This window comes from Dendrobates tinctorius, unplaced genomic scaffold (assembly GCF_039654945.1).
Source record: "Dendrobates tinctorius isolate UK_male_01 unplaced genomic scaffold, ASM3965494v1 ptg000011l, whole genome shotgun sequence".
Classification (NCBI taxonomy): domain Eukaryota; kingdom Metazoa; phylum Chordata; class Amphibia; order Anura; family Dendrobatidae; genus Dendrobates; species Dendrobates tinctorius.
The window spans coordinates 28853586-28880088 of NW_027361679.1; the positions used below are offsets into that span (position 1 = coordinate 28853586).

General features: G+C 42.6%; 1 protein-coding gene across 1 annotated transcript; it reads left to right on the forward strand.

Moving 5' to 3' along the window:
* The first annotated feature begins 9580 nt into the window (after positions 1-9580).
* On the forward strand, positions 9581-18010 carry LOC141101416 (uncharacterized). Its single transcript, XM_073590507.1, has 2 exons — positions 9581-10220; positions 15800-18010. The coding sequence occupies exon 2, from the start codon at positions 15999-16001 to the stop codon at positions 17580-17582; it is 1584 nt and encodes a 527-aa protein (XP_073446608.1). The 5' UTR covers positions 9581-10220; positions 15800-15998; the 3' UTR covers positions 17583-18010.
* Positions 18011-26503: the final 8493 nt, after the last annotated feature.

Sequence of the window (26503 nt, forward strand, 5' to 3'; positions counted from 1 at the left end):
GGATTGTGGTTAGGGTTATGGTTGGGATAAGGGTTAGGGGTGTGTTGGGGTTACAGTTATGGTTAGGGTTGGGAATAGAGTTAGGGGTGTGTTGGGGTTAGGGTTGGAGTTAGAATAGGGGGTTTACACTGTTTAGGTAGTTCATGGGGTCTCCAAACGTAACATGGTGCCACCATTGATTTCAGCCAATTTTGCATTCAAAATATCAAACGTGCTCCCTCCCTTCTAAGCCCTGCCATGTAGGGTATTGGCATACTCAGGCGAAATTGCACAACATATTTTGTGGTCCATTTTCTCCTGATCACCTTGTAAAAATTTAAAAATTTGGTTCCAAAATAAACTTTTTGTGAAAAAAGTAAAATGTTCATTTTTTACTTCCATATTGCTTTAGTTCTCGTGAAGCACCTGAAGGGGTAATAAACTTCTTGAATATGGTTTTGCACACCTTGAGGGGTGCAGTTTTTAGAATGGTGTCACTTATGGGTATTTTCTGTTAAATTGACCCCCAAAACTCACTTCAAATTTGAGGTGGTCCCTAAAAAAATGGTTTTGTAAATTTTGTTAGAAAAATTAGAAATTGCTGATCAACTTTTAAACCTTATAATGTCCAAACAAAAAAGTTATGTTTCCAAAATTATGCTGATATAAAGTTTACATGTGGGAAATGTTATTTATTAGCTATTTGGTGGGACACCACTCTCTGATTTATGGGTGCAAAAATTAAAAGTTTGAAAATGGCAAAATGTTCTAAATCTTTTGCCAAATTTCCATTTTTTTCATAAATAAACGAGTTATATCGAAGAAATTTTACCACTGCCATGAAGTATAATATGTCAAGAAAAAAAGAATGCCAGAATCACTTTGATACATTGAAGCGTTCTAGAGCTATAACCTCATAAAGTGACATTGGTCAGAATTGTAAAAATTGGCTTGGTCATTAAGTACCAAATTGGCATTGTCACTAAGTTGTTGATATAATGTGATCTATATGTATATCTATACCAGGATTATTAGTTACAATAACCACCCGCAACTGCTCAATTATTTTTTTTATAAATGTTATAATACTATTTCTGATTATCCCTCTTGCAGAGCCATCTGTATTGAATGTCATCATGGAAATCCCTGTTTCATGATCTCCTCCCTTTGATTTCCCTTTTCCCAATCCTTCTGCTCGACTGCCAGATATTCCCTTTATTTCTTCTCTTTTTTACTGAACTTGCCACTATAGAGTTAACTAACTCAAATTAGGGTGGAATGCATGACTCTGTGCTATGCATTCCACTAGCAGTGAAATGCATCGACTTCCGGCACTGGAATGCATCCACCTACATCTCCATACAAGTGGAACACATGCAACGGGTGCTTACGGCCCTTGCCGCATACTTGGATATCATATCCTGTAATGTCACTTCCAGATTTCAGGCACTTTTGATTGATCCACTTGCTATGCAAAGTCCTCCCTGTTTCCTTTCTAAACCCAGTGTTCAGCTCTAATATGCACTGTACTATTGGTGGATAACACCTTTGAGAAGGTGGTTCTGGTACTATACACGCACAGGTAGGCAGATCTTAAATATTATGGATCTAACACTGTACCTTCACCGCTGTTTAAGAGCGTTATACCATATTGCACGCACTACTGTACGGACACACAATGGTGGACACCAGATATATTGCCACATACAGATATTACTTTAGCTTCCTGCCTTAGGTGGGTTTTCACTAAATTAGAATCACTATGCACATTGTGGTCTTCTAACCTATCTATATTCTGTAGGTACAAGCTACAGTTACAACGGTTCTTTTTGAATAAAATTTTCCACTTTAATACTATCATAGATAGGTCAATATTGAGATATCATCACTTTTCATACTATAATCCACTCACACTATTTTTCATATCTAATAAGACATACTTTAAATGTCATTGAACTCACTGAGTGACTCAGAGCACAAATCTACTGACTGCAATCGGGTAGGTTCCTTGTTTTCTCGTTTTCCCTTTTCCTTACTTGATTTACCTTACCCTTTTCCCTTTTGACATGTGATATGTTTAAAAAGTGATTCCAATATAAACTATTTACATTGAAAGAAATGTTGATCCTAACATTGTATATGTATATTGCCCTGATGATTGGGCAATTCCTCAGGATCGGGGATTGATCCTAGTTGATCCTTCCCTTCCCTGCTTAACAGGGGAGTTCTCTTAGTGATTTGGGATTTGCAATGCTGGAGAAACTTCCATAGTGATATTAGCATGATATTATTTTCTGTACGATGTAATGTATACAGTTTCTGTTTTCTTAGTACATTTATTTTGTATCTTTACTGTAGAATACTGATGAAGGTCGACAGATGACCGAAACGTCTGCATTTTATGTACTATATTTTTTACTGTATTAAAAAATCACTTCTTATTCATCTGTTGAATGCCAAATTTATTAATTACATATTTTGCATCAGCAACAGTTGTGCCATGTTATATATCCCTAATAAGTATCCAGAGCAGGCAGCTTCCTACCAGAAGAATGAGCTAAAAAAGCAAAGAATTAGCATGTCACTTCTTTTAACTGCTGCGATGTTTCCAAACCCTGAAGAGGTTAAAACAACTGTCATAAGATGGAATATATGCCAAAAACATTGTTTTTACATTGGTGTGCAATATATTCAATTTATGGGGTGTTTTTTGCTTCACTTTTTCAGGATTTCTTTTGTGGAATTGAAAGGTTTAAAAGGCACCCGAAAGACGACAGAACATTTTTTTTAATATTTTAACCATTGTTTTTGATTAAAAAAAGCTAAATGTTTCTTCATTGTTTAATGGAGTAAATATAATGAGAGTAAAAAAGAGCTCAGAAAAACCAAGGGAAAACCCTACAAAAAATACAGGTAGCTAAAACTGTCAGAAAAGCTAACCCACAAAACAACTGAAACTACAAAAAACACATTTTGAGAAAAAAAAACTTCAGTATCCTGAAGTGTCCTTTACTTAAAAAAGATTTGCCTGCATTTAAAAGATGTCATGTGCACAAAGCCTACAAGGTTCTACATTAATTGGCATTAAGATACCACATTAAGTTATACAAAAATGCACCTGTAAAATAGGATTAAAGTTTCTTATTTGTTCATTAAAAGCAACTGTATTTATTGAAAGACAAATTATCAGTTTAATGATTTAAATGTTTTGCTGACACAAAGAGCCAAATCAACAGCTTGCACGCATTTGAACTTGAGTTTGTATTAATTGAAATTTGCATTTCGAATTTGACAGGCAAAGGTTTAATTTTCTCTTGGGTGCAGACAGACTTATCTTCTCTGTAAAAAATATAATCATACTGTAAATAGCACTGCCAACTGCTTCAGTTAAAATAAAATGCCATTTCAATATACATATCGACACACAGTAAATGCAACTTTCCATGCTAGTAAATGTAGATGTTAGAGGTCTGTTTGCAAATGATTTTAAAAGGTTCGGCTCTCTTGCATCCAAATCATACCTTCTTTCAACAATGCAATCTATTTGTGCAAGGTAGGACCTATAAAGAAGATTTGTAGCACTAGGAGGGCTCAGAAACAAGTTGTGGCTTATTTTTGTTAGTCAACAACTGCGTGATTTTACAGATCATACTTCAAAATTATGTGACCATGGCCCACTCAACCCCACATGATATTTAAAACACAGATTAATAAACCAGGGGAACACTAATGCCAGAAGAAGTGCTGTTTATCTACTAATACCAGAAATAATACAGAAAAAAGGAAGCTAACAAACGAAAAAGTGAACCCAAAAGTGGAGACTTTAATAGTTCAGTTAACCCCATTCTGACATTGGACATACTATCCCGTCCATGTGACCCGGGACCGTATGACCGTGGATGGGATAATACTTCACCGCGATAAGCTGCTCTCACGGGGGGGAGTGCAGCTGATCACGTCAGGGTGTCATCTGTTTATCACAGCTGACACCCGGCACTATGTGCTAGGAGTGGTCACGGACCGCCCCTGGCACATTGCGATCAAACATGATTGCAGTGTATGGGGGGAAAGGAAGAATCACGCAGGGAGGGAGCTCCCTGCGTACTTCCCTGAGCCCCTCGGAACAACGTGATGTGCTCGTGTTGTTCCAAGGGCCTCCTTCCTGCAGGCCACCAGATCAAATATGGCCGAGGGGGCCTTCAGTGTCCTGCAGGGAAGAGGCTTTCTCAGGGCCTGCTGAGAGTAGGCGCTGAGAAGGCCTCCTGCAGTGCCTGTCAGATTGCTGATCTGACACAATGCACTGCAAAGTGTCAGATCAGCGATCTGACACTATACAGTGATGTCCCACACTGGGACAAAGTAATTAAGTTAAAAAAAGAGTAAAAATAGTTTTTAAAAAAATCCTAAATAAATAAAAAAACAAAATATTCCCTAATAAATTCTTTTTTTTTTTGGAAATAGAAAAAACAATAAAAGTACACATATTTAGTATTGCCGCGTCTGTAATGACCCGCCCTATAATACTGTCCCACAAGTTAACCTCTTTAGTGAACCTTCAAAAAAAAACAAGGCAAAAAACAATGCTTTATCATCATACCGCCGATCAAAAAGTGCAATAGCACACGATCAAAAAGATGAATATAAATAAACATGGCACCCCTGAAAATGTCATCTTCTCCCATACAGTGTCATCAGCAAAAAAATTAAAAAGTTATAGCTCGCAGAATAAAACGATGCAAAAATAATTATTTTTTATATAAAATTGTTTTTATTGTATAAAAGTGCCAAAACATAAAAAAAGATATAATTGAGGTATCACTGTAATTGTACTGACCCAAAGAATAAAACCACTTTATCAATTTTACAACACGCTGAATGGTAAAGACGCCCCCCCAAAGAAATTCGTGAAATGCTGGTTTCTGTTCATTCTACATCCCAAATATCGGAATAAAAAGTGATCAAAAAATGTCACTTGCCCGAAAATGGTACCAATAAAAACATGACTCTGTGGGTCAAAATATGGAAAAATTATACCTCTCACAATGTGGTGATGCAAAAACAATTTTTACAATAAAAAGCATCTTTTAGCATGTGACAGCTGCCAAACATAAAAACCCGCTATAAATAGTAAATCAAACCCCTGTTATGATGAGTCACCAAAGGAGGAAAAAACAAAATACCAGGTAAGTCCAGAAAAACCAGAGAGGTTGGCAGCTATCGGATTGCAGACCCCTGGATCTATCCACAACAACTAGCAGTAGCCGTGGGGAGTTCCTACGGTGCCCTAGACCCCTCGATCACAGCCGGAGAACTACATAGCCTAAAGACAGAAAGGGGAAAAACTAAACTGCCCCAGAGCAGACCCCAAAGCAATAGGCAGCCCCCACCATATAATGACGGTGAAGCAAGATGAAAACACTAACACAGATAGAAAGATAGGTTGAGAAAATGATGGGGCCCAAGCTAACTACATCGGACAGGATAGGAAAGCTGCTGTCTGCCATCCGCAAAAACCCTATCAAAATGAGCCAACCGACTGATAGGAAAAACAGGCCCTGAAGTCGCTAGGCTTCAAAAGACTATATCAGCACTCAGGCATATTCTGAAGACAGAGCAAAAGATCAACAGATCAGAGACAAAAATGGAATTCAGCTCACCCCCGGCCGGGGATGGCAGAACTCCCAAAAAACAAGGCAAAACAAAAACAAAACTGAAGAGTACAAAGCAGAGCAGAAAAACTTAGCATTGAGATGCAGGAATCAGACTGGTCTCCAAGAATCCAGCAGGAAAATCACCAGCCAGGAAGAAGGGCGTCGGCAGCCTTATATCCAGTCCTCAATTCCAGCCACCCAGTCATCATCTAGCTGCCCAGGTGTTTGGTAATCAGCCTCACTACCTTCCTTCACCAGAGGAGGGAGTTCATCAGACCTCAATGGTGAAGGGAAAAATGAACTCACAACAGTACCTCCCCCTTGAGGAGGGGTCACCGAACCCTCATCCATGCCACCAGGGCGATCCGGGTGAGCCCGATGAAAGGCACGCCCCAATCTTTCGGCATGAATATCAGAGGCAGAGACCCAGGAATTATCCTCCTGACCATAACCCTTCCACTTAACCAAATACTGGAGTCTCCGTCTAGCCAGACGGGAATCCAGTATCTTCTCTACCTCATATTCCATGTTACCTTCAACCAATATAAGGTCAGGAGGTGCCACCACAGGAACTATTGGTTCAACAACCCTCTTCAACAAGGACTTATGAAACACATTATGAATTTTAAATGTGACAGGAAGAGCCAACCGAAAAGAGACCGGATTAATAATCTCCAAAATCTTGTAAGGTCCAATAAATCTAGGCTTAAACTTAGGAGAAGCCACCTTCATAGCGATATTTTTTGATGACAACCAAACAATATCACTCACTTTAAACTGGGGACCAACGGTCCTACGCCGGTTGGAAAACCGCTGGGCCTTTTCCTGGGAGAGAGGCAACTTATCCACTACTTGGTCCCAGATCTGGTGCATTCTCTCCACCACAGTGTCAACACCTGGGCAGGCAGAAGGCTCCACCTGCCCTGAAGAAAATCGAGGGTGAAAACCAAAGTTACAAAAAAAAGTGACGTCAAAGTGGCAGAACTAGCTCTATTATTTAAAGCAAATTCGGCCAAGGGCAAAAATGAAACCCAATCATCCTGATCGGCAGAAATAAAACATCTCAAATACGACTCCAAAGTCTGGCTTGTTCTCTCCGTCTGCCCATTGGTCTGAGGGTGAAACGCATAGGAGAAGGACAACTGAATTCCCAGCTTGGAACAGAAAGTCCTCCAAAATCTAGACACAAACTGAACTCCTCTGTCAGATACAATGTTCTCAGGAATCCCGTGCAAGCAAACCACCTGTTGCAAAAACAAGGGCACCAACTCAGAGGAAGATGGCAACTTAGGGAGTGGTACAAGATGGACCATCTTAGAGAATCTATCACAAATCACCCAAATAACAGTCATTCTCTGAGAGACAGGCATATCAGAGATAAAATCCATTGAAATATGGGTCCATGGCCTCCTGGGCACCGGCAAAGGCATCAACAAGCCACTAGAGCGAGAACAAGGTTTAGACCGGGAGCAAGTCCCACAGGACTGCACAAAATTCCTGACATCATGAGACAAGGCGGACCACCAAAAAGCCCGACTCACCAGATCTCTAGTACCAAAAATACCTGGATGACCAGCCAATGCAGAGCAATGAACTTCAGACATCACTCTCTTCCTCCACTGGTCAGGAACATACAACTTTCCACTGGGACAACGCTCAGGTTTGTCCTCCTGAAACTCTTCCAGAGCACATCTCAAATCGGGCGAGATGGCAGAAAGAACTACCCCCTCGCCTAAGATGGTAGCAGGCTTAGTCACAACAGGAGAATCAGCAAGGAAACTCCTAGAGAGGGCATTTGCCTTGACATTCTTAGTGCCCGGAAGAAAAGAGACCACAAAATCAAAACGTGTGAAAAACAAGGCCCACCTAGCCTGTCTAGGATTCAAGCGCTTGGCCGACTCCAGGTAAATCAAATTCTTGTGGTGAGTAACGACCACGGCTTGGTGTTTGGCTCCCTCCAACCAATGTCTCCACTCCTCAAATGCCCATTTCATGGCCAACAGTTCCCGATTCCCCACATCATAGTTACGTTCGGATGGGGAGAACTTTCGGGAAAAGAAAGCACAAGGATTCATTTTAGATGTCACAGGATCTTTTTGGGACAACACCGCTCCTGCACCAATCTCAGAAGCGTCCACCTCCACCTGAAACGGGAGTGAGACATCAGGTTGCCGCAAAACCAGAGCAGAAGTAAATCAGCTCCTGAAAGGAAGAAACAGCCTCCGGAGACCAATTCAGCACATCAGCACCCTTCCTAGTCAAATCCGTCAATGGTTTGGCAATACCAGAAAAATTAGCTATAAATTTCCGATAAAAATTAGCAAAACCCAAAAACTTCTGGAGGGCCTTCAAAGAAGTGGGCTGAACCCAATCATAAATGGCCTGTACCTTGGCCGGGTCCATTTCAATAGTTGACGGAGACAAAATAAATCCCAAAAATGATATCCTCTGTACCCCAAAAAGGCATTTCGATCCTTTGACATACAGTGAATTCTCCCTCAAAATCCAGAACACAGTCCGAACATGTTCCACATGAGAGTCCCAATTCTTGGAGAAGATTAAAATATCATCCAGATAGATAATCAAAAATTTATCCACAAAGTCTCGGAATATATCGTTCATGAAGCACTGGAAGACAGAAGGGGCATTAGTGAGCCCAAAAGACATCACCAGGTACTCAAAATGTCCCTCCGGAGTATCGGATTGCAGACCCCTGGACCTATCCACAACAACTAGCAGTAGCCATGGGGGGTTCCTACGGTGCCCTAGACCCGTCGATCACAGCCGGAGAACTACATAGCCTAAAGACAGAAAGGGGAAAAACTAAACTGCCCCAGAGCAGACCCCAAAGCAATAGGCAGCCCCCACCATATAATGACGGTAAAGCAAGATGAAAACACTAACACAGATAGAAAGATAGGTTGAGCAAATGATGGGGCCCAGGCTAACTACATAGGACAGGATAGGAAAGCTGCTGTCTGCCATCCGCAAAAACCCTATCAAAATGAGCCAACCGACTGATAGGAAAAACAGGCCCTGAAGTCGCTAGGCTTCAAAAGACTATATCAGCACTCAGGTATATTCTGAAGACAGAGCAAAAGATCAACAGATCAGAGACAAAAATGGAATTCAGCTCACCCCCAGCCGGGGATGGCAGAACTCCCAAAAAACAAGGCAAAACAAAAACAAAACTGAAGAGTACAAAGCAGAGCAGAAAAACTTGGCTTTGAGATGCAGGAATCAGACTGGTCTCCAAGAATCCAGCAGGAAAATCACCAGCCAGGAAGAAGGGCGTCGGCAGCCTTATATCCAGTCCTCAATTCCAGCCACCCAGTCATCATCCAGCTGCCCAGGTGTTTGGTAATCAGTCTCACTACCTTCCTTCACCAGAGGAGGGAGTTCATCAGACCTCAATGGTGAAGGGAAAAATGTACTCACAACAAACCCCCCCTTATCACCCTCTTAGTTAGGGAAAAATAATAAAATTTAAAAAAATGCATTTATTTCCATTTTCCCATTACTGTTAGGGCTCAAGTTAGGGCTAGGGTTAGGGCTAGGGTTAGGGCTGATATTAGGGTTAAGGGTATGTTGCGGTTAGGGTTGGAGTTAGAATTGGGGGGTTTCCACTGTTTAGGCACATCAGAGACTCTCCAAACGCAACATGGCATCTGAACTCAATTCCAGTCAATTCTGCATTGAAAAAGTCAAACGGTTCTCCTTCTCTTCCAAGCTCTGCCATGCACCCAAACAGTAGTTTACCCCCACATATGGGGTATCAGCCTACTCAGGACAAATTGCACAACAACTTTTGGGGTCCAATTTCTCCTGTTACTCTTGGGAAAATAAAAAATTGGGGCAAAAATATCATTTTTGTGGAAAAAATATAATTTTTTTATTTTTATGGCTCTACATTATAAACTTCTGTGAAGCACTTGGTGGTTCTGATATAGAAGAGTTAATGGTTTGCTTTTATATCCCTTTAAATGCCTTTAAGACTTCAATTGCCTTTTGCCTTATTACTGCTAGAAATTATTCTCATGTAGACTACTAGTCTCCGTGTTCAAGGAAACTATACTTGTTATCATATTTATTCTCAACAACATGTTCTGGCTATATTGTAAACAAGATACGACCCTGAGGTGATGGTGGGGGCCAAATGAGCTCCACATATTGAGTCACATATTGCTGTAAATGGTATAAAAACATGTCTTATATTTCATTACGTCAGATAAAGTGATTTGACCACGGCCCGTGTGTGTTGAGTCCTTTGTCTCCAAGCGCTTGTCATCAGAAGGGCGACAAAACCTCTCAATCCGGCCTCACTGTTGATCTGGAAAGATCTGACGCTTGGTCAGAACAAAAACAGCTACGACAGTTTGGTGCCCGAACAGGGACCGTGGAAACCAGTCTATTCGGAATCCGTATGTGGGAGCTTCCTGGGAGGTTGAAAATGCAGAATCCAGGCCGCAGCAGGTGAGAACATTTATTCTTACATTGATTCTGCATCTGCAACCTCTCTAAGGATGTCCACATACCTCTGGGTAAGACTGTAACAGCACGGTTCAAAAGAACCCACATCACCAGTGAGGGGTGAGTATGTCTGTATGAGAGTTGAATAATAGAGTAATAAGATAATAATTGTCATCTGTATTATCTGTTAAACTGTTCTGGCAATATACTAATATACTAACTGGTTGTATACTGTGTAGCACAGAGTCTGGGATAGACTCTGTGCAGTTGTTGTTGTTTTGGATTGGCAGTAAATCATATGAGGCTGTATTTTGTATAGGGCTGTGGTTTTTTGGTTGCTCTGGTTTTCAATGTTTCTTGTTGTTTAAGAAGTTGGCTTTGGTGTTCTCGGAGTGTCAGTGGACACTGCTGTAGGTTAAAGTGTCAATCAAATCCAAAGTGCAAGATAGGCAGGCTGTGTGAATCCTTGTATGTATGTCTATGAGAACCTCTGAATAAGATGAGAGATGAGTAATTGAGAAAAAAAAAAAAAAAAAAAAAAAATCCGTGAATGAGCACGTATAAATGAATCATCACACATCATTTTTGTGTCAAGAGATTTGTTACCTTTCTAGTTGTGGTGGAATTCCGGACAGATGCGTTATAGATATTTCAAATCTGCATCTGAGACTGAATGAATTGAGTAATGATATAGCTCGTGTTATATGTGGCATTACATTGTAAAGTTTCCTGAATGCATTTGGCCATAAAAGGGCAAGACTCTGTTAATCTCATTATACAGTCATCTGCTCTTACAGTGAAATCCCGTGATTTTGAGTTTCTTTGTAGAAATTGATTTTGATAACTCTAAAGAGCTACAGAATTCAGTGAAGAACGCTGCATTCTGATGGGAGGGGGGAAGGATGGAGCTGCGCAGTTTCTTCTCCCTTCGCTCTTATCTCTGCTGAGTGTGAGCTGTGCTCAAAATTCTCTGTAATTCTATCCATAAGGTACGCGCTGAAAGATTTGTGCATTTTAAAGCAACAGTACTTAATTGAAGTTGGAAGTTAAAAGTAAAATATGGTGCCTAATTTAGAAGGAAATTGCAAGTGATTGATGGTCATTGTAAGTGATTGTTTGGTCATTAATGTGTTTGAACCTGCTTCTAGTTGTGTGATTGATTTGTATAGCAAATTGTGTATCAACAGAGGAGGTAGCCGACTGTACGGCTGATAAAGTGGGATAGAGTCCTATCACACCTGGGACTTCTTACTTTAGTCAGCAGGTTTTATTGTTGTGGGTGAGAGGCGAGGGTGAGGAGCCCTCTGGATATACCTTGGCAGGCTCACTCTGACTTGCTAAGTGTGGCCTGTAAGACAGAGGTCCAGGCACACTGGGAGGGCATTTCAGAAGAAAGGTGAGCTGTCTAAGGTTGAAATAGCCTTCCCACAACAATCCATGGAGCTGGGCTGGAAGGATGCAGGCCTGATCCTATTCTAGCCAGCTGATCTAGCAGGTGAGAGGCAGAGAGCCTTCCCGCTACATCCTGTAGGTCTACCGGGTGAGAGGCAAGGAGCCTTCCCGCTACACCTTGGCAGGCTCTCTCTGACTTGCTAAGTGTGGCCTGTAAGACAGAGGTCCAGGCACACTGGGAGGGCATTTCAGAAGAAAGGTGAGCTGTCGGCAGAAAAAGGTTGAAGCCATGGCAACTTTTTCTGTGTACCGTCGGTGCCCCCAATGAGATCCAAGAGAGCTATGCAAATTGAAAAAGACAGAGAAGAAAGGAAGCAGTAATACAGGTTGGACCAATTTAAAAAAAAAAAAAAAAAAAAAAGGCAAAAATACCAGAGTGTGAATGTTTGGATGTACAAAAAGGCACAGACAAGGGAAGAAAATAGCAAGTGAATAAATGATGCTTGAGAATGAATGTGCAGCAGTGTGGAAGGTGTATTATGAATGTTTTGATTGACAAAGAGTAACCAGAGACTCAGACAAAACAGATGGACTTGTAAACACTGTGATCAGACTCAGACAAACCCAGACTGAATAGCTACTTGTGTGACCTGTGCTACTGACCTAAGCGAGTTGCGCTAAATCCTGTCCAGACAAGATCATATGTAGTGACATAAGAAGCTGACATAATAGAGTGGGTAGTGGGGACATTGACCTTTGAGGAGTAAGCTGACAGTAGACATCAGACGACCAACCCCATCAGTGCGACTAGAATAAGAAAGATGCAGGTGTATTATCCCTGGAGCCCCTCTGACCAGCTAGCTTTGTTGAAACAGTTGCCTGACCCTGAAGACCAACCATTCCCGTTTTACAGACACATACAGGAAATACAGCAGACATATAAGTGTACCTGGGCAGACCTAGAGAGGTTGGTGAGTTTAAAGGCAGGTGACGCACTAGGACATATAATTAAGACACACACAGATGTGACAAAGAATCAGGCTTGGGGCATGGATGATAAATCTGCACGGTCTGGGGAGACATACTGTGAGTCACTAAGACAATGGGCTACAGTGGAACAATCAGAGCAGTCTGTACTCCTGATTAACGTGACACAGCAAAGAGGAGAGAGTGTAGAGATGTACTTTGGACGGTTACAGCTGAAATGGGCAGACATGTGGTACATTTGCATAAACCCACTTGATGTTAGAATACTGGTGAATGCATTCATTGACGGTATGAGCAAAGACTTACGAGACACAGTACAGACAGCCAGACCTGAATGGAGACATGTAGATCCGAAAGACCTCCTTAAGGTAGCTAAAGAAATTGAGCAAACAAGGACAATAAGACGACCTGTCATGTATGCTGGAGCACAAGGAAAACAGTGGAGACGTAGTAAGGTACCAAGGGACCTAGAAACAGTGAGGTGCTGGAATTGTGGTACTTACAAAACTTATTGTTAGTGACAATACCCCTATGAATTTACAGGGAGCAGATGTGCTGAGTGCAATCCAGGCCACCATACAGTACTCTCCTGAGGGTATTACAGTCACAAGTCCCCTCTCAGATAAACATTTGTGTAAGATTGTGGCAATGGTGTATATGACAAAAGCGGTGAAACTAACACCTGACACCAAAATGCCTGAGGATGAGGAAATGGGACAGGTGCCAGACACTGTTTGGGCAAGGGGAAAAACGGATGTGGGTCAGTTACCCATTCCCCCTGTCATGATTAAAATGAAAGAAGGAACCACTCCCCCTTGTTTAAAGCAATACCCCTTGAGCCTAGCAATATCAATAGCCAAATCAATTGCCCCGAGAAGAGATATTAGAGAGTATGTTAAGGCAGGGGTTCTGGTGCAAAGAAACCCCCCCTTTGGACTGCAAAGATCTTCCCCCTGTGACACCACTTTGTATCCCATTAGGAAAAAAGAAAAAAAAAAAAAAAAGGAACTCAAGGGTTTGCTGACACTTACAGAAAGGTTCATGACTTAAGGGCTATTAATGATGATACAGTGAGTGTGACCTCAATCGTCCCTAACACACACACACAATACTGTCACAGATCCCAGTAATGTCAAAATGTTTCACAGTCATTGATTTAGCAGGTGCATTTTTCTCTGTACCCCTGCACACAGACTGTCAGTATCTTTCTCCTTTACTCATAGAGGTGAACAATATTGTTGGATAGTCCACCCACAAAAGGGGGAAAGAAACCCCCTGCCATCTATTCAGCAGCGATGGCAGGGATCCTTGAGTAGTGGCCATCACCTCATCCGCTGATTGTACTATTACAGTACGTGGATGACCCTAAGGGTTGCAAGGTCTCACGTGACAAATTACAGTATTACAAACAAAAGGTGACATTTGTTGGGACATTATATTGCCGAAGGTACCAGACACCTGACAGGAAACAGGCAATTCAAGATCTCCCTCTACCCAGGTCACCTAAGCATCTATGCATCTTCCTAGGTTTAGTGACCCGGGACGTCACACAAAATTGATTGTGTCTGTGCGGTAGGAGCAGCCGCACTACTAGGAAAGGCATGTGATATCACACTGACGTTTCTTTTGACAATCTATTCCCCACATGACATCCATGCCATACTCCTACAAGTTCAACCAAAACATCTGTCTATGGCCAGACAGCTCCGACTTGAGTGTGCTCTACTAATTCCTGAGTATGTCACCCTCAAAAGGTGTAACGTTCTGAATCCAGCCACCCTCCTGCCTGTGGATTCAGAAAAGGGGGAATTGGTGACCGTATTAGTGAGTGAGGAAGGATACTTTGACATGACACTTGAACATGTCTGCATAGAACTGATGAGTCAGGAGACAGTTGGATTTGCACACGTTTATGAAAAAAACCTGTTCTTAATGCAGATTTTGAGTTTTTGTAGATGGCTCCAGATACCACCAGGATGGACGATTCTACACTGGATATGCAGTAGTATCCTCACATGAGGTAATCCAAGCTGAACCACTCTCTCCTCACATGGCGCAGGAGGCAAAGTTGAAGGCACTCACTGAGGCGTGTAGAGCCGCTGCAGGTAAAGTCGCTAATATTTACACTGATTCGAATTATGCATGGGAAATAGCCCATGATTATGGCCCTATCTGGAGAAGCAGAGCGTTCCTTACATCAGCCGGTAAGCCCATTAAAAATGCAGAGCTGGTGAAACAATTGATGGAGGCATTGATGTTACCAGTCCAGGTTGGCATTGTCAAGGTAAAAGCACACGCAAAAGGTGACTCCATGGAGGTAGAAGGCAACAGAAGGGCGGACGAGGCTGCTAAAATAGCAGCCAGGCGGCCTAGGAAGCAGTGGACCGTGGCGGGGAGTCAGCATATTCCAGCCACGCTGAGTTTAGATGTCCTGAAATCTCTCCAGCAACAGGCTGCCCAAACAGAGAAGGAACACTGGGGGAGACTGGGAGCTGAGCTGAACTCAAATGGAGTATGGGAGAATAAGGATAAGTTGTGCCTACCGAAGTCCCTGTTTCCGATTATGGCGCAAGCAACACATGGCCCCACGCACGCCTCCAAAAGTCACGTGTGCCATGGTGGATGCCTTCTGGATCGCTCCTGGTTTCAGTTACGCAGCCGCGAAACTTATACAATCATGCCTCATCTGTGCACAGCACAACCCAGGTAAAACAGTAAAAGTCCCTAAGAAAGCGACACCTAGGCCTCTCTACCCGTTTCAGAGACTGCAGATTGATTACATACAGCTACCAAAGGTAGGAGTGTATGAATATGTCCTAGTATGTGTAGATCTCTTCTCTGCGGTAAAATCTGCAACTACTAAAACAACTGCAGACAAACTGATGAAAGAACTGATCTGCAGGTATGGTGTCCCAGAAACCATAGAAAGTGATAGGGGTACACACTTCACGGGAGAAATAATGAGGGAAGTCATGCAGGCCCTGGGTGTACAGCAAGCATTTCATACACCATATAGGCCACAAAGTAGTGGGAAGGTAGAAAGACTAAATGGGACACTTAAACTGAAAATTCAAAAGGCCATGGCAGAGACAGGAAAGAGCTGGGTAGAGTGCTTGCCTCTTGCACTCTTTTCAGTCAGACACACTCCAAATAGAAGACAGACTTGTCTCCATTTGAAGTCCTGTTTGGTAGTGCACCAAAGACTGGTCTGTACTTCCCACAGGTGCTGCAAATGCAACACGGGTCTTTGACAGCCTACGTCCAGGCCTTACAGGAAAGACTTAATGTGGTGCATAAACATGTGTTCTCATCCATTCCAGATCCTAATGCCAGTGCAGATGTGCATCAGCTGAATCCAGGTGATTGGGTGGTTATACGCAGGCACATGAGAAGGAGTCTGGACCCACGATTTGACGGCCCCTTCCAAGTCCAGCTGACCACATCCACCTCAGTAAAACTGGAGGGAAAGCCCACTTGGATCCACACCAGTCACTGCAAGAAGGTCCTGTCAACAGCAGAATGACTGTACTCCTCATCACCTTGCTGGCAGTGACAGGGTTACTGCACTCTACAGAGACACAGGATAAACTCTTAAATGCTGACTGGGACAACAAACTCATTCGGCATCATGCCCTTCTTATAAAGGACATGGAAGGACAGAAACCGAAAGACTGTTGGATCTGTAAACCCAGCCCTGTATCTGCGAGGACTATGCCGTACTTGGCCTTACCTCTGGAGCCATGGGAGGTATTAACCCCACACTGCATACACCATGAGACTTGGACTCAATCTAGGTTTTGGGGAAAAGATGTGCCCCGTGATATATCTGCCTCATTGGCTATAATCGGATGGGCCGCTAATCCATGGTTTCAGTTTAATATAACGCGGCCTAAGGTACAAATGTGGTGGCGGGAATATGACTCAGATGTCGGAAATATGGTCGCCAGGAGGAGGACTGAAATCCCTCACTCAGACTCTATTCCCAATGATGGACTGTGGTTCAGTCTTCAACACACTGGAGCAGACACCTGTGGTGAGGACAATAATTGCTTCCGCATATACACTCGCGTTCAAACACAGGTTAATGAGACGGTGTACCAGGATGGTGTTGAAGGCTGTAAAGCATCTACGGGTAAAATAATAAGGAAAGAAAGGGGTAAATGTACATCTGGTATAAGCGGAAAACAAATGAATAATACTTGGTGTGCCCATAAGCCTATGTCAGGACTTTTGAGTTTATACCAATGTATACAGACCCCTGGTCATGTTTGTGTTCTCCCTGATGGAGTATTCCTGGTTTGCGGACATCGCGCCTACAGGTGGGTGAGCCCAGACATAAGAGGGGTCTGCACTCTTGCCAAGCTAAAACCAGCCACTTTCATAGTTCCTCATAGTAAAATAGACACGGCAGCAGTCCCAATTCATACTTGGTATAGAAGGGCTGCAGACAATAAGCCCCGGCCAAATGGTAGGCCGCATCTAGTAGAAATGGGGATAACAAATAAAATATTCAGTAGTACGCTAATATACCCCTTCATAACACAAATGTGGGATAAATTAATGGAAGCTACCGACTACCTGGACGATCAGATTTTCGAGATTCTTGAAGTTCTTAATGAAACTAATACAATACAGAGACAATTAATGACAGTTACTAACCAGCATTCTATAGTACTAGATTACCTGACAGCAAAAGGAGGAGGAATGTGTCAAATAATTGGTCCCACCTGTTGTGACTATATTGACCCTGCTGGCAATCTCCAGATCAGGGCCAGTATAGACAGAATAGGTGAACTTAGAGACCAATGGTTAAAACAACACAGTGCAACCAGAGACTCCTGGTGGGGTAACACATTCTCTTTCCTAAATCCAGCAAATTGGTTTAATGGCTTAGCAGGATGGATTTTTGGCATTTTGCAGACTTGTATGCAAATTTTCTTGGTTTGCTTATTGCTTTATGTAGCCGTAAAAGCGCTAATATATGTATTACTTAAGCTACTGAATAATGTATGCATAAAAAAAGAATCTAAGGCTGAACCTTCTGTAGTGTATCATAGACCCCAGGTGGCCATTGCTGATGGGGAAAGTGAGTGTCCACACTGAGGGTGGATGGGCGAAGCAGGTAGGAAGCCCCCTTATGGGTACTAGACCCATGAGACAGTAGCTCTTTGTGGACATCAGCTGACCCTGTGGCAAAGGTTATACCATTTACAAAAGAGGGAAATTGATATAGAAGAGTTAATGGTTTGCTTTTATATCCCTTTAAATGCCTTTAAGACTTCAATTGCCTTTTGCCTTATTACTGCTAGAAATTATTCTCATGTAGACTACTAGTCTCCGTGTTCAAGGAAACTATACTTGTTATCATATTTATTCTCAACAACATGTTCTGGCTATATTGTAAACAAGATACGACCCTGAGGTGATGGTGGGGGCCAAATGAGCTCCACATATTGAGTCACATATTGCTGTAAATGGTATAAAAACATGTCTTATATTTCATTACGTCAGATAAAGTGATTTGACCACGGCCCGTGTGTGTTGAGTCCTTTGTCTCCAAGCGCTTGTCATCAGAAGGGCGACAAAACCTCTCAATCCGGCCTCACTGGTGATCTGGAAAGATCTGACGCTTGGTCAGAACAAAAACAGCTACGACAGTTCAAAGTGCTCACCACACACCTAAATAAGTTCTTTAGGGGTCTAGTTTCCAAAACGGGGTCACTTGTGGGGGGTTCCACTGTTTAGGCACATCAGGGGCTCTCCAAACGTGACATGGTGTCCGACTCAATTCCAGCCAATTTTGCATTGAAAAAGTCAAATGACGCTCCTTCCCTTCTGAGCTCTGCCATGCGCCGAAACAGTGGTTCCTCCCCACATATCAGGTATCAGCATACTCAGGACAAATTGCACAATAACTTTTGAAGTCCAATTTCTCCTGTTACCCTTGGTAAAATAAAACAAATTGGACCTGAATTAATTTTTTTGTGAAAAAAAGTTAAATGTTCATTTTTTTAAACATTCAAAAAATTCCTGTGAAGCACCTGAAGGGTTAATAAACTTCTTGAATGTGGTTTTGAGTACTGTCAGGGATGCAGTTTTTAGAATGGTTTCACTGTTGGGTATTTTCTATCATATCGACCCTTCAAAGTGACTTCAAATGTGATGTGGTCCCTAAAAAAATGGTGTTGTAAAAATGAGAAATCGCTGGTCAATCAGCAGGATCCATGGAAGCGTTCCAGAGTTATTACCTCATAAAGGGACAGTGGTCAGAATTGTAAAAATTGGCCTGGTCATTAGCATGCAATCCACCCTTGGGGGTAAAGGGGTTAAGTGAGGCAAGTTTTTTCCAATTACTACTTCTTTACATAGCATTAATGCAGAGTACATTTAATGGCATGTTATATTCAATATATTAAAATAGTGTAACAATATGCCGAAGAATTTGACAACTGATAAGTAAAAGCATGTGAAGTCCGCTGCAAGGATGCATCCATCCTACTCAACAATACTTACTCGTACTTACACAATCATAGCACCTAATATAGGACAATTTGATTGTACAGTGTGCATACACAATTTTTGTATTCTGCTCCATAAATATAGTAGCAATTGATAGAGATATCAATAAATATCTACAATAAAATGGTCACAGCATCTATGCCTCTTGATTCTTGACTTGTGTGCATAGATCTATTTTACAGCACTTCTGTACCCCTTTAGTGACCAGGTCTTAATAATCAGCTATATTTTTCCTTCTTGACTCTCTTCTTTTCAATACTCATATTTGTTTTTTAATACCGTGGCCATATGAGGCTTTGTTTTATGGGAGACAAATTTCAATATTTTTTAGCAATAGTTTAGGTGCAACTAAATTACTGCATTGTTTATATATTTTTTCCTTTTGAGACATACATTATATGAACAAAAGCAATATTTTGTTCATAGTTTTACTGTTCACATTTCACAAAAAATAGCCTGTTGAATAAATTACTAGTTGTGTTATGGCCATATGTTTCTAATATGGTAGCACATATTTTTTTAGTTGGTATATGTTTGTAATAAAATGTATTTTAGATTAAAAGAAAAATTGATTTTCTTAATATTTTTAGTACTTTTTTCTTTGTAATTTTTTTATCACTGCTTTGAAAATTTGATACAATTTTTTTTATTTTTTACCTTTTTACTTATTTCTCTGGGGAACTATTTTATTTTTTATTGTTCAGATTTTCCCACTGTACCTGGAGTATCCATAGGGTCCTGAATTACAGAAGAAGGCAGTCCCCCAAAGTGCCAACCTTCACTCCCAGAGGTGATCTTGATCTAATGTGGCCAAGCAGATTTGCTGCCCATAGAGCAGAGTTCCCCAACTCCAGTCCTCAAGGCCCACCAACAGATCATATTTTCAGGATTTCCTTTGTATTGTACAGGTGAAGCAATTATCACTTGAGCAATACTAATCAAATCCTGAAAACATGACCTGTTGGTGGGCCTTGAGGACTGGAGTTGGGGAACCCTGCCGTAGAGCCCCAGCAATCATGTGATTGCAAGTTATTGCAGATTTTAAGACAAGCAGCTAGACCTTCCCCAGCTGTGAGTGGTATTATTGAAAAGTAGAAGCATAGAAACTTAGCCATGAAGTGGCAAATGATATAAAGTTACAGAGCAGGGTAGACAAGTGCTGAGGTGCATAGTGTTAAAAGTCTCCAACGCTCTGTTGACTCAGGAACTGTAGAGTTCCAAATATCAACACATGAACATCAACACAAAAATTGTGTGCAAGCAAATCATTAAGAACAATGCCAAACATCAAAGTGCTATACATCATACTGTCACTGGACTATGAAGCAGTAAAAATGTATTATGTGGAGTGCCAAATACCTGATAGATAAACCTGGGTTTATCAAATCCCAGGAAACCGTATCTACCTAACAGTATTGTACCAACTGTTACATTTGTTAGAGGAGTTTTAATGTTTTGAAGATGTTTTGAGGATTTTTTTATGAGATGGTTTAGCCCCTTAATAGTTAGGAAATATAAATGTTTTAGCACTAATAAGATGTTTGGAACAATTGTATTGTTAGGATTGGCGGAACGCACCAAATAAAAAATTATAATAAGGTGCATTCGTAATCTGGAGTCCACTGTGCGGTGACGTAGAAACTCCAGCTAGCACAATGGCGGAGAAAGGGTGCGAGAGAAAAACACTTAAAGCACACTGATTTAAAGACATGTTCAGTAGGATGAAATATGGACTTAGGCTCCAGAGTACAACTCTGTATGTGTAAACCAGTAGTCACCACAGGCTTAGCTGGAGAGATAGCATCAACTACTCATGCAGCATGAAACACAGAAAAAACATAGTACAACAAACGTATAAAAATACTCTGTTGTAAAAAAGTAACAGCAAACAGCAAGTGCTAGTAAAAAAATGATATCAAAACATAGTATTTGGGTGATACGTTTTTTTGAAAAAACGTATACTAAGGTGCTCTACCAAACATCAAAGTACTGTATACCCATATCAGAGCAGTCCCTAACCAATGTATTTAAAAACCTGATCATGTGTATAGTACCAATATGAGCAGAATTCAGAAAGGTAATGTCCGATGTTGAAACGCTGTGCAAGATGGCTTATATGTTCATGGCCCACAATGGAGGGGTGGAGACCTCCCTAATCTTGCAAAAACACGAAACCAATTGAATACAAACACATGGGCCATGCACACAGTGAACAAGTCTGTAGGACAGTGTTCACACCACCAAAAGATTGAAACAATCAAGATTATGCCCCCTATGCCCCCTACGATGCTCCATAGATTATGCCCCATAAGATGCTCCATAGATTATTCCCCCATAAAATGCTCCAAAGATTTTGGCCCATAAGATGCTCCATAGATTATGCCCCCATAAGATGCTCCATAGATTATGCCCCATAAGATGCTCCATAGATTATTCCCCCATAAAATGCTCCATAGATTATGGTCCATAAAATGCTCCATAGATTATGCCCCCATAAGATGCTTCATAGATTTTGCTCCCATAAAATGCTCCATAGATTATGCCCCAATAAGATGCTCCATAGATTATACCCCCATAAAATGCTCCATAGATTATGCCCCTTATGATGCTCCATAGGTTATGCCCCCATATGCTGTTCCATAGATTATGCCCCCATATGCTGCTCCATAGACTATGCCCCCATATGCTGCCCCATAGATTATGCCCCCATATCCTGCTCCATAGAATATGCCCCCATATGCTGCCCCATAGAATATGCCCCATATGCTGCCCCCATAAGATGCTCATATATTATGCCCCCATATGCTGCTGCTGCAAAAAAATGCCATATTCACCTCTCCTGCTCAGGACCCGGCACCTGAGATATTCACCTGTCAGGGTTCCATGGCTGCTTACCACTGTCTGCCCTTCCTGTGTCAGTGACTGTTCAGCCAGCAGAGGGTGCAACGCGCACTAACCACATCTTCGCGCCCTCTGCTGCCTAAAAGTCACTAACACAGGACGCAGCAAGACAGCGGTGAGCAGTGATAATGATACCGATCATTACACTCAGGAATATGCACATATTCATGAGTTTAATGAGCATTACCACGTGACCGCTGAAGGCAGGAAGGGAGACTGTGGAGAAGCGGGGGGGGCTGCAGAGACCACGCCAGGAGGGGGTAAGTATGATCTCTGACACCCCTGCTCCCCCGCTGACCCTCAGGTATATGACTCGTGTATAAGCCGAGAGGGGGACTTTCAGCCCCATAAAATGGGCTGAAAATCTCATCTGATACACGAGCATATACGGTAATTACTCCTGCTGAGCTGCTGAATAGAGATGTGTGAACTTGTTTGGAAATTGTTCACCAATATCAAATTCGACATGAACATTGCACATTTTGATTCATGTTCGGATTTCCAAGCATTTTCCTCAAAATCGGCAAAATTTGGTAAATGATCGAATTTCCACTAATGTTTTTGTTAGGACTTTGGTTAGGATAGTGTTGCTATATGATGAGCGGGGGGACGTGTTTGATGAGGGGAGTGGATGGGGAATGTTAGGTGTCGGGTTCCTGCAGCTGCACAGCAGGGATCCAGAGCCTCACATCCTGCGGTCTCTCATTCTCTATCGACTGCATAGGAGCTTGCTCAGCAGCCCTGTCATTCCCGACACTCTGCTCAGACCAGCTCTGTGGGTCTGGCTGTTGCTGCCACCTCTGGGCCAGCAATAGCAGCGCAGACTGACCAGCAGCAACTCACTCCAGAGGCTTAGTCCTTCCGTCGCTCCACTGAGCATGCTCATGAGACGATCTCCCATTGGAGATCGGGAGTCACATGCACAGGTCCTTCTCCAGATCTGATTGGTCCATATCAGGGATCTGGAAGCTTCCAGGAAGGTCCAGGCTATAAAAGGTTCGCATGACCGCTCGGCTGAGCACTAGTATAGACTCTAGTTGCAACCTGTGTGAATGATGACGGATGCATGAACCTGTGAATGACTCATTAAGATTCCCCTCCCTCTGATATTATGTGTGTAGATAGGGACTTAGTCATAGAGTCAGTGCCAGTCAGTGGCACGCTACAGGTCACAGTGCATATCTCCACAGAACTAGCCTCTGACAGTGCGCCCCCTCCTGGGCATTGTCGTATAGCGGCTGTATCAGTCGCCGCACTGCAATCAGCAGCACTTGTCGGCATCCGCGGTAGCGACGCCGCATGCACGGTAGGTCTAGACGAACATTGACCCTGTGTCTTGGGCCCTAGTCCTGTGACCATATACCGTGCGTGCATTCTGCTGAGACCTGTGAGTCCAACAGGCTCGGTATTCATATTTATTGCTTTGGCGCCTCTGTGAGTCAACAGAGTACGCCCAGCGCACACCGGGTGATGTTCAACCCGCGTGCGATATACCGCCATATTGAGTGTCCGCCATTACCTAGCAGCAGTGTAAGACCTTCTGCACGGTGGACCTCGGGTGGTGAACGCACTTTCTATTATTTATTATTTAGTGCGTTCCGCCGTCCCTAATAGGGAAAGATCAGAGTAGCATCAGGCTGTATTTTTTTTAGTTAATTAAAGTGTGGAGATTACAGCAACCAATCAGGGCGCAGAAACCATCCACAATGTCCAGACACAAGGGATTCTGTCATTGACTGCCAAAGTCACATATCCCTCTCCATATTAAAAGCAGACATGTTGTTTCTGCACCATTTTGTCAGTATAACAGCGCAGAGAGGTTGCTCCTGCTGTAAGTAGTCAGAGAGTTCAGATATATAGGATCTTGTGAGAAATCGACCTTCCATCATCTAAATCATTTGTGCTAATAGTGTGGGCCAGAGATTAGACCAAATTTCAGAATCTAAATCCTTTCTGCTAATATTGTGGTCGAAACACCAGGCCACATTTAGGAATCTAAATAGTGTTTGCTAATAGTGTGGGCCAGACACCTGGCGACATTTCAGAATTTAAATCTTTTTTGCTATTAGTGTGGGCTATAAATCAGCCCAAATTTCTCAATCGGAATCCTTTCTGCTTATAGTGTGGTCCAGACACACTATCTCAGCAAATAAATACTGAATGTTAATTTAGTGAAATGTGACTGACAGGTCTGAGCTTAGGGTTGTGAAACAGCTAGTAAAAAGAGGTGAAGGCTACATCCAACATTAGTGGGAAAAAGCGGTTCTGTGGTGGAAGAGTGAATAGGCTTGGTGTTCAAGGTGTACATTGTAGTGAGAAAAACTTGAGGCGCTAATTTCATGCAAGGTGATGATTTATTTCAAAATTTCATATTTTCTCTGTTAAAAACATACGCTTGGCTTATATGACAAAAAATATTAACGTTTCAGCCAAGCGACTAGCCATATGTAACAACCACAGAATATAAACAATAAAATCATAAAATCATAACAATCATAAATCAAATTAAACAAATAAGCAGGATAATATATATCGAGCATCAGCCTAGGGTTGTGAAACAGCTGGTAAAAAGAGCTGAAGGGTACATCCAACAATAGTGGGAAAAAGCAATCCTGTGGTGGAAGAGTGAAGAGGCTTGGTGTTCAAGGCGTACATTGGTTAGGTGGTAATGTTACTGAAAGCTCTACTAAATAAACACCATCTTGTCCTATCAAAAGACAGCTGACAGCATCTGACAGCATCTGTTACTAGATGGGCTTTTCGATTCCCTTTCTTTGGCAGCTGCACAACGGTATGCTTTGTACATGAGGGCCAGAAAGAGCATGTGCTCCAGTGGATGGCAAGCACTGTATCAAATGGCCTATTCTCCTCTTCCTCCAACTTAACATCACACACAGTAGAATCCTCACAGGTGGCACCCCACTTACCCTTGTTTCCCCCCACATCACAACTCCAACGGCCCAACTGACTGTGGCAAACCACAGATGGGCAAGTCTGCAGAGCTGTTCACACATTTTATTCAATGGGCATCAGAAGTCTGCTCAAAAGATTCTCTGAATGAAGAGAAGGAAAGCATCTGCATCGATGCCCCAAATTTTTTTCAGTTGGATACAGGGCTGGATGAAGTAGGTTCTGAGTAGAATCTAGACCCTTGTCACCAGACGTTTACTTCCAAGGGTGGAGGCGATCCTAATGAGACTCAGATACCTGAGGTGCACGTGGACTGTACTGTGCTGTCAGGGCAGTTACTCTCAGAGCGAGAAGTGGGAGAACAGAGATGATTACTCTGAGGTTATAGATCCCACTTTGTGTGAACCCAAAGGCACAAAGCTGAGTAGCTCAGTAGAGGAGGTGAAAGAGGAATAAGTTGAGGAGGGTACATTGCGGGTTCCCACATAGACACGGTGATGCAACCGTGACAAGCACTGCATTCACAGCCCCAATTCTGGCTGTGGCCAGCACTGGTCACTAGTGTGCAGTTTGCAGGAGCGGCAAGAGTTCCCTAGCCTGGGCCTTTTTTCAGACAGCAAAGAATCACCTAACTCATGTTATCTGCCAAATTTGCAAAAGAAAACTCAGTAGAGGCAAAAAACAGTAATAACTTGACAACTACATGTATGTATTGGCACATGCATGATCAACATGCCTTAGTCTGGGAATCTCATTGTGCTAAAATGATGATTAGTGGTCCTCGCCAACCACATCTGCTGCTTCTTCCTCCTCCATCACCATGCCAAGTGTTTTCTCACAGGTCTTCGGCCGCAGATACTCCACTTGTTTAGCTCCATACAGTCAGGGTGAGTGAGAGCCCGTCAGCTATTACCCAACTGGACATGCCTGCTGTTTGTGTGTCACCTCCTCGCACACCTAATCTTTCTCAATCCACCATAAACTCTCCGCCTACACCTCACTCTCAGACCAGCAGTTTGTCCTGTCCTCCATACTCCACCCTCTCTTCAACAGCAGCCAGCCCTTGGCCCAGCAGTTGTGGTCATGTAAAAAAATGTTTCCTCCTACAGTTGCCAAAGCTAAGAGCTTGAAGTCCACCATCTCCAATCTGTTGGACACAGAAATGCTGCCTTTCCACTTGGTGGATACAGATGGTTTCTAAAAGTTGGTGGTTGTCACACTATCCCAGTATAGTTGCCCAGACACCATTACTTCTCTAATAAAGCTGGGCTACACCAGCATGTCACATGCAACATCACCCACTTCCTGAAAAAATCTATTTCTGAAAACAATGGGCACGGGCATTACATGTTGCTGAATGGGCAATAGGTGACTCTGGTGGCAGCCACCAGAGGGACCAGGCACCAGAGGGAGCAGGCGGTTAAGTGGCTTGTCCACAAGTCTTTGAATCCCAAAGGCTTGGGGGACAAACCTCTGCATCTAAAACTTCTTCCACTTTGTCTGGCTTCTCCAACTCCTTAAGGGCCTTCACATGTGCCCTAAACTAGAGTTGAGGGAATTTGTTCTGATCCTCGTTTATTCAGCAAGCTATAGCATTTCCCGAATAAGCTAAATCGGGAACCCGGATACATGGGGCTTGCCAGCAGATCAGCTGATCGGTGCCGCAGTTGCATGTGTCGTGGGTCGTGGCTGTC